This window comes from Vespula vulgaris, chromosome 2, assembly GCF_905475345.1.
Source record: "Vespula vulgaris chromosome 2, iyVesVulg1.1, whole genome shotgun sequence".
Classification (NCBI taxonomy): domain Eukaryota; kingdom Metazoa; phylum Arthropoda; class Insecta; order Hymenoptera; family Vespidae; genus Vespula; species Vespula vulgaris.
This window is the reverse complement of record NC_066587.1, coordinates 6,187,848-6,201,003: the sequence shown is the minus strand read 5'-3', so window position 1 is coordinate 6,201,003 and position 13,156 is coordinate 6,187,848. Positions and strand designations below refer to the sequence as shown.

The following is a 13,156-nucleotide window of genomic DNA, read 5'->3' as shown; positions in this document are numbered from 1 at the left end:
TATTTTTTTTGTTACTGAAGTAACAGTTAGGTTGGCAGACTCGCCGTCGATAGTTTATTCGTTTATCTCGAAGAAAGTGTAAGTATGTACTTATTATAATGATCTAAGCAATGCAAAGAAGAAGAAGAAGAAGTAAAAGAAGAAGAAGAAGAAGAAGAAGAAGAAGAAGCACGATCTCGATGAGGTCGAGAACTCGAACACAAACCACGAAGGAGAATACAAACTCGGCCAATATCTCGGTCAAGGTGACCACTTCAAACCGATGTTATCTCTTCTGCAAAAGCAAGATCGAAGCACAGGATGATAAATCAAATCCTCGATACTTAATTATCGTTTATATCTACGTACTTAGAATTTACTGGGTCGTATCTGGTACCATAAAATACGCTCAGAATTAACTAACTCTCTAATTTTAGAGAATGGTGTCATAATTATCTTATTATTATCATTGTTTAAACAAGTCGAGATTTATTCTCTAAGAGACTAATAATAACAAAAATTTTCCTTTACGCAGCAACAATGTTTACTAACCTCCAATGAGAATGCAATGAATTGTGTTTAGAATAATAATTAACAGGTAATTAGAAAAAATATAAAAAATAAGAAAGAATTGAAACTTGTTTGGATTCATAAGTTTTCTTTGTTGAGCTCATGTATACGTTGAGTTTATTTTTACGCTACTGCGTTTAAATCTTAAACGATAGAATATTATCGTCCGTAGCAAAAAAGTAAGAGAGAAAGAGAAAGAGAGAGACCATAATTTTATCTCACGATGAAAATTACCATTTATGTTTACTTCAATATGGAATAATGATTAGTCATTGTCTTCACCTTTGATCGATTACGTTTTTTTTTAATGACTCACTACCAACACATACTACTATATTGTTTAAATTATTCAAATAATCGGTATCCTGTTTGGAACAGTTACTTTTGCGGAGTTGTTCTGCGATAACGTAAATAAAACTCCCCTTAGATAAAGTCACTCAGGACAGGATTATCGTCATTTTCTATTGTCGACAGTATCAGTTTGTAACTCTTACAAGACAGACTGTTCGTTTCTACGCTTGGTCATACATCTGGGATAGGATTTCCTCTTTTCCTTCTTTTTCTTCTTCTTCTTCTTCTTCTTCTTCCTTTGCTTCTCCTTCTCCTTCTCCTTCTCCTTCTCTTCGTAAGATCGAAGATTAAATCCTGCCAAGCGAACTTTCTCTCGTACGACGATTACCTTCGTGATTTCTTCGTGAAGATATTTTAACTTCGTTGGACCAATTTGTTCTGTTCCTATTTATTTTTATTTTTGCTTTTAATTTTAATTTTAATTTTTATCTTTATATTCTTTTCTTTTATTATTTCTTTTTATTTTCTCTAAGAGATATCATCAAACCTCGAGATGTCTCGAGAGATCAGTCATTTTCCAGAAGATGAGTTTTTAGAAGAGAAACGTATCGAAAAATATCTTCGAGCTATCGCCGAAGATAAATCATTGTCCGATCCAAATTTTCAAGTAACACGGGCAGTCAAAGCTGGTGAAAATTTTATCAGTGATGTTTATCGTGCCTTAATAGAAGGTGAAAAGAATGGAAGGATCGAGAAGATTCATTTGATCGTAAAATGTGCTCCCAACGACTCCCGAAGAAAATTCATCAAAATTAGAAAAATGTTTCTTCAGGAGATCCGTTTTTACAAGGAAATTTTGCCTATTTTCAACGATTTTCTACGTGATTATAATATGTCTGTTGATAATATTCCTTTCATGTATAGCTACTCGAAGGATGATAAAAACGAGGTGAGATTGTTTACGAGATCTATTTTTTAATTATTAATATTATTATTATTTACAAGACCTATCCTTTTCATTCTTTTTTTTTTATATAACACGATATAAAATTTATTAATCGTGAACAATTCAAACTAATCCATAAGAGAATACAAAACGCCTTGTTGTGTCATCAAATCACGAAATAAATATTTATTTCTTTTATTTGTATTTATTTATTTATTATTTTTTTTTATCTAATACCAGTCGAATAATATATGTTTTTAGACGATAAGATCGCTCGCTCGAAGATAAAAAGAAATGTCTTTCTGACTCTAACTATAATTAGTACGATCACACTTTTTCGTCGACGTTATTTCGTTTCGGCTACTTTCACCGTTCCACCTTTCCTTACATACTTACGTACGGTTTCACTAAACAATGAATAAAACTATCTGGGATAAGAGAAACGTGTTGACGAGCGATAAATGAAACCGACATTTTTTTCAAGGTCGCGATCGAGATTTAAGACTTCTTCGAAAATGAACTTTATCCGATCGAATCGAATCGGTAGAATCGGTCGAATTTTATTCATAATACATAAAAATTTGAAAATCATAGAGATAAGATATAATTATAAGCAACTTTTCTTGATTTTGAAATCTTTTTTTCTTTTTTTATATATGTTATATACCTACAGATTTTAGTGTTAGAGGATTTGAAAACAAAAAATTATATTATGAGAGAAACAAAGTTTCTTGATTATCCACATGCTCGATTGGCTCTACGTTGTCTCGGAAAATTTCACGCATACAGCTTCGCAATTCGAGCTAAGAAGCCTGATACTTTCGAGATGTTCAAATCGATAGAGGAACCTTTATTTTATCGTGAAAGTTCTGCTACGCACAATAAAGAAATGTACACTCGTTCGATTAAATTGTGCGATATCGTTGCAAAGGTTTGTTGATATCTAACAAAGATTCATACAAAAAAAAAAAATAAAGAGAAAAACAGAGAAAGAAAGAGAGAAAAAGAGAGAGAAAAACATTAGTTCATCGTTTTTTTAAATTACAGACTCTAGAAGGTGAAGACGAACATTATCGAAAAAGATTTAATGATTTCGTTAAAAACATGTTTGATACTATATTTGAAATAGTTCAAGGATCTGTTGCTGAACCTTATGCCGTTGTAAATCATGGTGATGCTTGGACAAATAATTTTTTATTTAAATACAAGGTAGGATCAATTTAAATTGAGAAATTGAGTTAGATCCGTTAAAATGATTTTACCAAGATCTTTTCGTTTATTTTTTCTTCGTCGTTATTTCATTTCGTTTATTTCAGGAGAACGAAAGAACCTATGAGCCGCAGGATCTTCGCTTCCTCGACTTTCAAATCTGTCGTTACGCATCGCCTGCCTTGGACATATCCTATACGTTATTTTGTTCCACCCTATACGAGATTAGGGTCGAACATTACGACGATCTACTTCGAGATTATTACGATTCCTTCTCTAAATGTCTTGAAAATTTAGATTGTAATCCTAGAGAACTATTTCCTTATGAAATATTATTGGAACATATCGAACGTTTCGGTAAATATGCCGTTTGTATGGCTATACATGTTTTACATCTTTTCACAAATCAAAATGATATTTCTGAGAGTATCGACGTTAACGTTTATTATGACAAATTGGAGAAGAACGATTTTTATAGGGAGACATTGATAAATACTTTTAAAGAATTCATAGATAGGAATATTATATAAAATTTTTTATGCGTGTACAATATTGTCGATAAAGAGACGGTGTTTTTATTTTTGTTAAATCTAATCGTGAATAATTATATTATATAATTTTTATTATATTCGAAATTTTATATATTGTCAAAGGATTATTGTAAAGCTTTTTAGGAAGATCCTGAAATATGTATTGTTTAGTATAATAAGGGTACAAAGGTACAATATTATCGCGTTAAATTTTTATTACGTAATAAATTTTTGTTATTTGAAAATAAAATATTAGTGAAGCTTTTTTTAATATATACATATATATATATATACATATACATACATACATATATATATATATATATATATATATATATATTCACTTTCATTATTCATTAAATTTTTCGCGTATGTATTTCTCTGTACTTTTTTTATTACATCTGAGAAATAAAAAGATACTATTTCAACGTACATAAGATACTATACATAACTGTTAATTAATGTAATCAATTACAATACATATATTAATAATGACTAAGAATTCAAGGATTAATGTTAATGGAGATATGAACGATTGCTCCTTTTTTTTTTATTTAACGACGCAATATCTTATTTGAATTTAACAACATTGTTTAAGACAGCACGTTAATATTTTAACTTTCACGTCATTTTAGATATACAAAATAACAATCATTTGTTCTATATTAAATTAGAAAAGACTTGTCATCTGAGGATTTTATAGAAATACAGTCCATTCGATTATTTAGTAGTAAGGTCTTCTAGGATTGTTCTAAAAAGAAAAGAAACAAAAAAAAAAAGAGAGAGAAAAAGAAAAATATTTAATATAATGTATAATATATTTTTAATAATATCAATATCGTTAATATCATACTTACTAAAGGATTAGGCCTAAATCTATATGCAAGCATCATTCTTTTTCTATATGCATCAAATTCATCATCGTCTCTCGAAACACCATCCGGTCTTTCGGATCCTAAGCCAGCACTATCGAGCCTATTAGTAGCCCTAATTACATCGAATATTACATATTATTACTTGATAATACATACAGTATAACAATTCACATAGTATAAGAAACATACTTGTTAACAGGTTCGATTCGACCACTGCCTTCACTACCTAAACCTTGACCTTCGCTCCAACCGAGCTTTTGAAGCATTTGAAATCCTACAAACAAACATCATAGTTTGTAATAAAGTATAATCTAAAAAATATAATAAGCAAAAACATACCAATATTATCCTCCTTTAACTTGTATTCCTTGTAATCACTAAGGTCTGGCTCTTTACCCTGCTTAACGGCATTGTATTGTTCCATAAATTTTTTCAATTCGTCTGGAGGCAAAAAGTCACCGATATGATGTTTCCCTTCAGCTTGTGCCGTCAATTCTTCCGCCCACATTTGTGTAGCTTCCATCTCGGCAGATCTTAACTTATGTTCCCAAGTACCACCTTCTGTTTCTTCGTCGCTATCGTACTCGTATTTATGTTTACCCTGAGCTTCTAATCGTTTCACTTCTTCTCTTTTTCTTAATAGATTTTGGTATAAAAGATTTATCTGTAAGATAGATAATTGTTCATAGAAATAGATCTTTTGTCGTTAAAAATATATACAAATGTTTTCTTTATAACAACCTTGTAATGGTCCTCAGCTTTCTTCCATTGTTCTTCACTAAGATCCAATGTACCAAAAGTTTGTCTTGCATATTGTATCAATGCAGGATCATTTCGAGATATCTTTGTTAGCATTGGATTCTTTGGTTTAGTGTGCTGTATTTTTGGCGGTATAATAACAGCTGGTTGGCCAATTTGACCTGGTATGGCTACTCCAGGTTGTGCAAGACCCGGGCGTGTTCTTTGAGTGGTAATTGCATTTATATCTGCAATAGGAACCTTGTTATCTGGCTCGCTCCAACGACTTCTCCTTTTCCTTTTACGTTCCTCTCTATTTTCCTCTTTCGGACGTTCTATTAAATGATATATATTATTATAGGTATAGTGACACTTGTAAAGTAAAAAAGAAAGAAAAGAAAAAAAAAAAGAAAAAAGAAAAAGAGAGTTTTACCAAGAGATAATAGCTTACCATTTTGAGAACTATGTTTCTGATTCTTTTCTGTTTCATCATTGTCACTAAGAGCTTCTTCTGGACAATAAGGCTCCGCACCACTACTCTTAGTGTCTTTATCTGTTTTTCCAGCACGAAACTTTGCCACCAATCCCCTGTACTGCAGATACGCTGCACTTTGCTTTTGATGCAGAAACCTTGATTAAAACAATACTTAAAACGCTGCCAAGTAAGATATATTCCTAGACAAAGTGCTTCCAGAGTGAAAATATTTTTATGAAATTCTAAGCAACTCTCAAAAGGAGTGGATAAATTGCTAATCGACTATGTAAAAACGATTTTTATCTATACCTGTTGCATGTATGTAAAAGGTGCTATAAGTATGGAAGTCAGATTAGCATAAAAAAGAATGTGTTTGTTGCATTATTTACACTATACGGTTAGAGACAGTTTATATGCATTATACTATAGGTACTAACAGTATGAAAATGCTTACGAAGAGAATATTATATTTAATGATATTTTTAAAAAATGGAGTCTAAAGCACTGTTAGCATACTTATTGAATCAATGTTGGTATAAATAATATAAACGATATTATAAATCTGCTATCAAATAAATATGCTGTAAGTTATAAAGATATTAGATTCTGAGCACTACGAAATTAATAATCTAAATAACAACATAAATGGATTTCATACAGGAAATTGGTGGATGCATATCATAAATTTTCTGCGAATCAATATAATGGCTAAATTGTTTTAATATAAATAATATTGGAAAGTTATCTAGAAGGAAATGGTATCTTATTAATAAAGACCAAGAAGTTTAGTATTTTTGAATTCTTTAACGCTACTGTTAAGAAGTAAATTTCAAACTTTTCATAATCTTTAAACATTGATGTAATAAAAATATAAAAAAAAATATTACTTAAAAAATGCTCTCTATAAAACATGCTAGACTAATGCAAGACTGTGACTCTGTTTTGTTTGCAATATTGTTCCTTATGGGGTACATTTAAAAAATTACTATTTGCTTGCAACAACACACATTGCAAAGGAACTGCAGGTTGTATCTGATATTTATCACAATATATCAAGCTCAAGAAAAAAAAAAAAATATAAAAAAAAAAGAAAGAATGACGTAATAAACGTAATCAGCTACCAATAACATTTTTAACTCTTCAATAATTTTTATACGCGTTACATATACATAGAAGGAGTAGGAAAACGGATGTAAACAAAATAAGGGTCAGTAAGGACAGTAGTTACCATAATTTAGGGTCCTGGGCATTCTTCTCTCGTACTTCTTGCTCTATTTCATCTCCACAATCAGCGACTATGCGTGCCAGTTGCTCAGCCTCTATGGGACAAACTTAGAAACTCTTGTCAGATATATATTATAATATTCTAATACTCTTCATACCTATTTCTTACTATATATGATGATGAAGATTTCCTTTATGATAAATTAGATTCATGACATGTAAAAAGTATCTTCACTGATAATATTTTATGATCTTAATACTTTGTAAAACATAATTTATATTTATCGCTATGATGTTTGTAATTGGTGATGTAGATAAAAAAGTTATTAACACATCATACCTAGTTGTTCATTGCCTTGTAGATTAGCTGGTGGTCTCACAGGTGGTGGAATTTGAACGTTGGGTGGTCCCACTGTGATTGGTACTTGATTAGGTATAGGATAAGAAGTTGGAATCAAGTGTGGCGGCGGCGGCGGTGGTGCATTTTGTATTATTGTAGGTGGTGGGACATTTGGTGGTGGAATATTCAAGTTTGGAGGTGGTACAGAATTTATAGTAGATGGAACGGTATGAACTGGAGGAGGTGCGGACATTATCATTGACGATATCACATTGGGAGGAGGTACATTTGGTACATTAGGTACTGTTACTACAATTGTTTGAGAGGCAGTAATTGGCATCATATTTGGAGGCATCTGGGACATTGGTGGCAACATGTTTGGTGGCGGGATGTTAGGTGGTGGAATATTGGGAGGTTGCAAATTAGTAGGTGGTGGTATATTGCATTGCTGTGGAGGAGGAATAATATGTTGTTGCGAAGTTGACGATGGTGGTAAGTTTTGTATGCTGGTCATTGGCATATTTTGTGGAACTTGCATATTTGGTGGTGGTACGTTAGTGTTTGGTGGAATATTTTGTATCGGTGGCGGTGGAGGCCTTATAATATGTGGTGGAGGAATCTGCATTCTAGGATTATTAGAATGGTTATCTACATTGGAATAATTATTGTTGACATTTTTTGGTGGCGGCATTCTAGGCATATTAGGAGGTGGAATATTTGTTGTCATGCCTCTCATATTAGGTGGAGGAATGTTTGTCATTTGCATCACAGGCTGAGACATGAGAGGAGGTATGGACGAAGTTTGATTGTTACTTTGGGGAGGATATTGTTGTTGATTAAAATGTGGTCGTGGTCCATTTGGAGGAGGTTGATTGTACATTGATCTTGGATCAGGACTCAGAGAAGATCTATGCCTGGTAGGAGATGGGCTAGACGACGAACTGTGTCTTCTATCAGAACTTCTTCCCCATCTTGAGTCATTTCTTCTTCTATCTCTTTTGTTTTCCCAATCTCTGTTTTTTTCATTATTCCATTTTCTATCACGTTCTTTCTCTCTATTATCATGATTTCTTTCTTCTACCTTTTCTTCTCTTTTATCTTCAACTTTTGACTGGCTAGACTCTGCTTGCTTTCCAGTTCCTTTATTATTCGCAATCTTTTTGAACTGATCAAGGAAGCTTCCATCATTGGCAAACAGATTAACTGTCACAGATGTAGATGACTTCTCGTCCTCCTTCCTATAAATAATCAGATGCGATACTCAACATCTATTTATAATACAACGGCAGTATCGAATGAATTTCTTTTTGGCTTTGTAGAAATTAAGTTAGTTTTGTATTAAAAAATCAATGTACACGGTGTTGTTATGAAAGATAAAAAGATCAAACAGATATACAAGTTATTCTTTCGTGTTAACATGAATATACAATTGTTTAACATAGACAAGAATACTCAGTTTTTTTGAATTAAACCAAATATATACATTGAAATGTAAAATTTCAATAACAATTGTAGAACAAAAGGAACAATAAGAAGATAAGAATTGAAACTCCAATGCAAACAATAACAGAGTTTAGTTCATAATGTGACTCTTGATTGATCTCATTCACTGTATAACACTTGTATAGAAAAATAGACCATAAAGAGACAGGGAATATAAATAACAAAAACATAGTCGAAGCATAATAAACGTTGATTCAATAAACAAAGAAGAGTATCTTGTTAGATGAACCAAAGAAAACATTGTCGAGCACTCACTTGGATGTAGTAGCTTTGTTGGCTGTCGTAGCTAGGCCAAGTGAATTAGATTTTTTGACACTTTCGACAGCTTCCTTCGCTTTTTGTTCTTGCAATTTCGCTTGTATTTCCAATTTCTTTTGTTGAATAATTTGTTCTTGTTTCGACATTTGTGCGAAACGTTCATTTCGTGAAGTTTTTGAAACAAACGGATCAGAACCTTTCACACCACGATACGCCATCTTTGTCGTCTACCGAATCTTTCTATATGTGTCCGTTCGTAGATGAATATTGTAGCTTTATATAATACATACATAGAATATGACGCATGTATGCATTCTTTTACGCATCTTCGTAGAGACGCATCTGATTTGAAGTATGCGGATTGGTTTACCGCCTAGTACTCGACCAATCATATGCTTTCATCGAAATACAAGATATATAAAATGTTTTTCCTAACATCATATAGATAGCGCTGTATTCATTACAAAGAAGAATCAAGTTCAAATGGTAAGTCAAAAAAAAAATCTTTCTCTTTTTAAAAATTATTTCATATTATTACAATTATTTCCAATAAAATAAATATAACCAATTATTTAATACGTTCTCCATCAAAGGTTGAGTTAAAACAATAATAATTTGATAAAGACAACGAATTTCACTGAATTTCAACAAGTCGTTATCTGTTCGATTTTTTAATGGAAGATTACATTCGCGTTGCCAATGAGAATAGATACCATAGAAACGTAAATAAGCCTTTTATATTGCTTCTTTATTTCTTTAGTTATCAATAGCGTGGGCAGTAACGTGCGTTTGTATCCGCAATAGTTGATAGGTAACTTATTGCTATCAATTCGTGGGACGGTATAACACACACACACACACACACACCACGTCAATTTACTTGTACGTATACTTATATTGTAGATATGGATTTACATGCGCAATACGAAATAGCGATTCAGAGAATGGTTAATTTATTTGTGGAATTTACGAAAAAAATAAAGGCAATGGTAATATTTTTTTTTGTATTATAAAATGTCCGCGGTATTAATTTTATACATAAACATTACATTCTGTGTTTTATTTTTGAAACAGAAGTGTTTAACGCTGGAAAAATTAATCGATGAGTTAAATATATTCAAGATTTTAATCGAAAAAGAAATGCGAACGACACCTATGATACGAAAGACGTACGAAATAAAAATACATACATGTCAAAAAGATCTAAAGATGGCGGTGAAGGACGTTGATGGTAAAAAAAAAAAATACGTTCATGTTACCTATTAGATATAATTATTCGTGCAAAGTTTTTTTTCCATAAAAAAAGATAATGAAATCATAGATTATCTTTCCAGGAATAACAATTACTTATTATCTTTGTTTACGTCATTTTCGAGTAGTATTATCTCTTTTATGTTTTATAGCTTTACGCTGTTCGTTGGAAGAGGAAATATTAAAATTCAACGAGTTTAAAGAGGAAACGATTATCGATATCGCAAAAGAAGAATCGATAAGTCGATCTATTACAGAAATGGCGAAAAAAAAAATGGCTGAACAAATGTAATGATCTTTTGCTCTTATTTAATTTTTTAATTAATTAATTAATTCCTTTTTTAATTTTTTATATCATAACCATATATTTTATATTTTTTTTTACAAATGCATACTTTATTATATTATATATTGCTTATTTTAATACGTATCAATACAAACACGTTCGAAATTATTTTTCAGAGAAAAATCTGAACATGAAATAATGAGAATTTGCAAAGAGCATCAAAATAAAATGGAATTACTTCGAACAGAAATAGATTCTTTCGATGAAAAAATAAAATTGATAAATGCTGAAAATGCTACACGAGAGAAAGATTTACGAACCACACGGTACATACAGTACACATACATTTTAACATATATATTTATTTAATCATTTTACTAAGAATATATTAAATATTATTGTTATATTATAGTCTGAAGGTACAAAACAAAGCTATTGAAGTTCTAGCAAAGTACGATCGTGTAATTGGCACTAAATATAAATTATTAGAAAAACTGACAAGCACAAATAACGCTCTTAAAGAAGAACAAGAAGAACTTCGTGTTCGTAAAATCACACAATTTCATTATCATCATATTAATTAAAAATGTTCATTACTTTTATAATTCTTTAAACATCTTTATTTCTCTATAGACACGTTTGATGGATCAAAACGAATTATATGTTCGTTTGAAGGAAGAACAAGAGAAAGAAATAATGATAGCATTTTTAGAAAGAATGAAACATTTTCAACAAAATCGTGCGGCTAAGATCATCCAGAAAACGTGGAGATTGTATCACGAACGGCAGTTACTGAAGAGGAAGAAGAAAACAAGAAGGAAATAGATTTTTTGTTCGTTAGGAACGAATAGTACAATTAGGAAGTGTGGGCGTGCGTATGTATATTCTGAAATCGTTTCTTCGTATATAAAATTTTTCTTATACGAAGAGAAACACACCGAGAGATATATACCGTGTACTTACAGAGATATATCTACGCATACATATGTAAGTACGCAGCGTGGGAGAAGGATAACATGCGCCGGCGCGTCGTCGAAGCGCATGCTCCGAAATCGACACAACAAGGTTCGGGGCTTGGGGTTAATATTCGCTCGAGTAGGCCAGCCTAGCGTGGAAGAGAGGCCGCAGGTGGTCGATCGTTACCGAGAGCTGTACTGTAGCCCGGGGACCGTAACGTCCTTTGAATTTCGGTAGGACTTTCGAAAGAGATAATTAATCGTAATTAGTGTTATTAAAGACAACAAAATTAAAGAGAATACGTACAAGTTTAATAAGAACTGATTTAATGGAAGTTAACGATTAGGTGTAAATCCTTTTACGTTACGCCAATGACACGTTAGCTGTAGGAGGGTTTGACAAGGCAAACTAAGGGGTGAGGGTTCCTTGGGTGGCTTTTGTGGGAGTGGTAGTGGCAGTGTTCTCTCTGTTGGTGCTAGATGGTAGTGGTTTTATGCTTTCATAAGCATATCGTTCAAGGTAGTAAAAGGCTGATCTCTAGAGTACGCTTTTGTTATTAGATACAATCAGCACAGGGCAGTCACGATCAGACATGCTTCGCACGCGGTTACATGCTTCTCGAGGAAGAAACCGCATGCCACCTGTGGCACATTTATGTTCCGTCGCGTGACCAGAAATTGGTACAGGCATTGTGAATTTTCATTCTTTTGGAACAAACGATGGTGATAGGTTCTTGTTTACTCGCGCGTTAGAAGTTTTATTCGCGACGACGCGAGTGTGCCGATGATCAGTGATTTTTTGTTCGTATCAAATATCGATTGAGAGAGAATAGAATTTTTCAACGAATAAAAAGAATTTTCCATTAATATGGATAAACAATCGCCGTGTCCTTGATACATTTACGCTCAAGCTACTATTTATTAGACCGAGAAATCAGACTAAAAAGATTCTTTATTATATTAACACGTAGAAAAGAATACGACAAAGCTTTCACGCTTCTCTCGCGAAAGGAATATTCGAGTAATCGAGCTTTCACGACACGATAGAAATTTGATTATCCTGAATGGACGTTTTTAGAATTTATTTATTTAACAACAAGTTGTTAGAATTGAAGGGAATATCGAAATTATTCTCGTGATCTTCTTTTTATTTTCTTTCCTTCCTTTTCTCTCTTGTGTGTGTTTTACTTGACTTCTCTCACAGTAAATTCTTCTCACGTTGGCAGCTTGCCCGAGAGTATACGACTTGTTAATACGTGTAAACGTACGCGTGTAAATAGCCTTTTGTGTAAATAACGACCTTGCATACGCGTAAGATACTTTTAATAACGCTGAAGTAATGTGATACTTGTTGGTAATTCATGCAGATAGGTCGATGCAATTTTAATGCGTATTATGATATTAACGTAAAGCTTTTGGAAGTCGGTCGAACGTAGAAGATCATGTAAATATCCGAACGATTTCATTTCATAAAATATATTTCATCTTTATTTTTCATTACTTTCAGTTACAAGGATTTTTTCTTTAATGAAAGAGGAATACGGATTTAAACGATGGGGAATATAAGAAGTTCTCCTCGATTTCGAAGATAAATGTAATAAAAGATTTTTCAAGAATACGTTGATATAGAGAACAAAAGGGAGAAACTTTCAATTATTACGATGACCGAGAAGACGAGCTTATCATTTCAATCGCCTACGATGGAGGAGCATGAAAGAAATCTGA

At 32.3% G+C, this 13,156-nt stretch overlaps 3 protein-coding genes across 7 annotated transcripts in view; 2 read left to right on the top strand and 1 right to left on the bottom strand.

Moving 5' to 3' along the window:
* The window catches only part of LOC127061490 (uncharacterized), a 48,838-nt gene extending 45,214 nt beyond the window's left edge, over positions 1–3,624 (top strand). The window contains exons 2-5 of the mRNA XM_050988417.1: positions 1,374–1,789; positions 2,460–2,717; positions 2,834–2,995; positions 3,103–3,624. Of these exons, the coding sequence (XP_050844374.1) occupies positions 1,394–1,789; positions 2,460–2,717; positions 2,834–2,995; positions 3,103–3,525 (1,239 nt within the window). The 5' untranslated portion in view covers positions 1,374–1,393 and the 3' untranslated portion in view covers positions 3,526–3,624. The remainder of the gene's footprint in view (positions 1–1,373; positions 1,790–2,459; positions 2,718–2,833; positions 2,996–3,102) is intronic.
* Positions 3,625–3,992: 368 nt separating this feature from the next.
* Positions 3,993–9,196, bottom strand: LOC127061487 (SURP and G-patch domain-containing protein 1-like). 2 transcript variants are annotated; one of them, XM_050988414.1, is made up of 9 exons: positions 8,936–9,196; positions 7,178–8,415; positions 6,842–6,932; positions 5,590–5,768; positions 5,142–5,473; positions 4,740–5,064; positions 4,590–4,674; positions 4,383–4,512; positions 3,993–4,276 (listed from the first exon to the last, which is right to left on the bottom strand). In XM_050988414.1, the coding sequence occupies exons 1-9, from the start codon at positions 9,154–9,156 to the stop codon at positions 4,250–4,252; spliced, it is 2,628 nt and encodes an 875-aa protein (XP_050844371.1). In that variant the 5' UTR covers positions 9,157–9,196; the 3' UTR covers positions 3,993–4,249. The 2 variants fall into 2 exon arrangements, with proteins under 2 accessions (XP_050844371.1, XP_050844370.1); XM_050988413.1 differs by having other exon boundaries at positions 6,842–6,944; positions 8,936–9,195.
* A 118-nt stretch (positions 9,197–9,314) lies between these two features.
* Positions 9,315–13,096, top strand: LOC127061491 (mRNA export factor GLE1-like). Of its 4 annotated transcripts, none has more exons than XM_050988420.1 (9): positions 9,315–9,424; positions 9,842–9,927; positions 10,013–10,169; positions 10,342–10,477; positions 10,652–10,801; positions 10,888–11,017; positions 11,109–11,350; positions 11,441–11,665; positions 12,939–13,096. In XM_050988420.1, the coding sequence occupies exons 2-7, from the start codon at positions 9,844–9,846 to the stop codon at positions 11,298–11,300; spliced, it is 849 nt and encodes a 282-aa protein (XP_050844377.1). In that variant the 5' UTR covers positions 9,315–9,424; positions 9,842–9,843; the 3' UTR covers positions 11,301–11,350; positions 11,441–11,665; positions 12,939–13,096. The 4 variants fall into 4 exon arrangements, with proteins under 4 accessions (XP_050844377.1, XP_050844376.1, XP_050844379.1 ...); XM_050988419.1 differs by having other exon boundaries at positions 9,315–9,749; XM_050988422.1 differs by having other exon boundaries at positions 9,315–9,927; positions 11,109–11,346.
* The last annotated feature ends 60 nt before the right edge of the window (positions 13,097–13,156 follow it).

What these genes read in the sequence shown, in the direction of transcription:
- LOC127061487 (XM_050988413.1), bottom strand. Translation starts at nt 9,156, where the DNA reads ATGGCGTATCGTGGTGTGAAAGGTTCTGATCCGTTTGTTTCAAAAACT. An exon ending in GAAACATAGTTCTCAAAATG is followed by an intron (nt 5,474 to 5,589) that starts GTAAGCTATTAT and finishes ATCATTTAATAG; the next exon opens with AACGTCCGAAAGAGGAAAAT. An exon ending in GTTAAAGGAGGATAATATTG is followed by an intron (nt 4,675 to 4,739) that starts GTATGTTTTTGC and finishes GTTTGTTTGTAG; the next exon opens with GATTTCAAATGCTTCAAAAG.
- LOC127061491 (XM_050988420.1), top strand. Translation starts at nt 9,844, where the DNA reads ATGGATTTACATGCGCAATACGAAATAGCGATTCAGAGAATGGTTAAT. An exon ending in AAAAAAATGGCTGAACAAAT is followed by an intron (nt 10,478 to 10,651) that starts GTAATGATCTTT and finishes ATTATTTTTCAG; the next exon opens with AGAAAAATCTGAACATGAAA. An exon ending in AAAGATTTACGAACCACACG is followed by an intron (nt 10,802 to 10,887) that starts GTACATACAGTA and finishes GTTATATTATAG; the next exon opens with TCTGAAGGTACAAAACAAAG.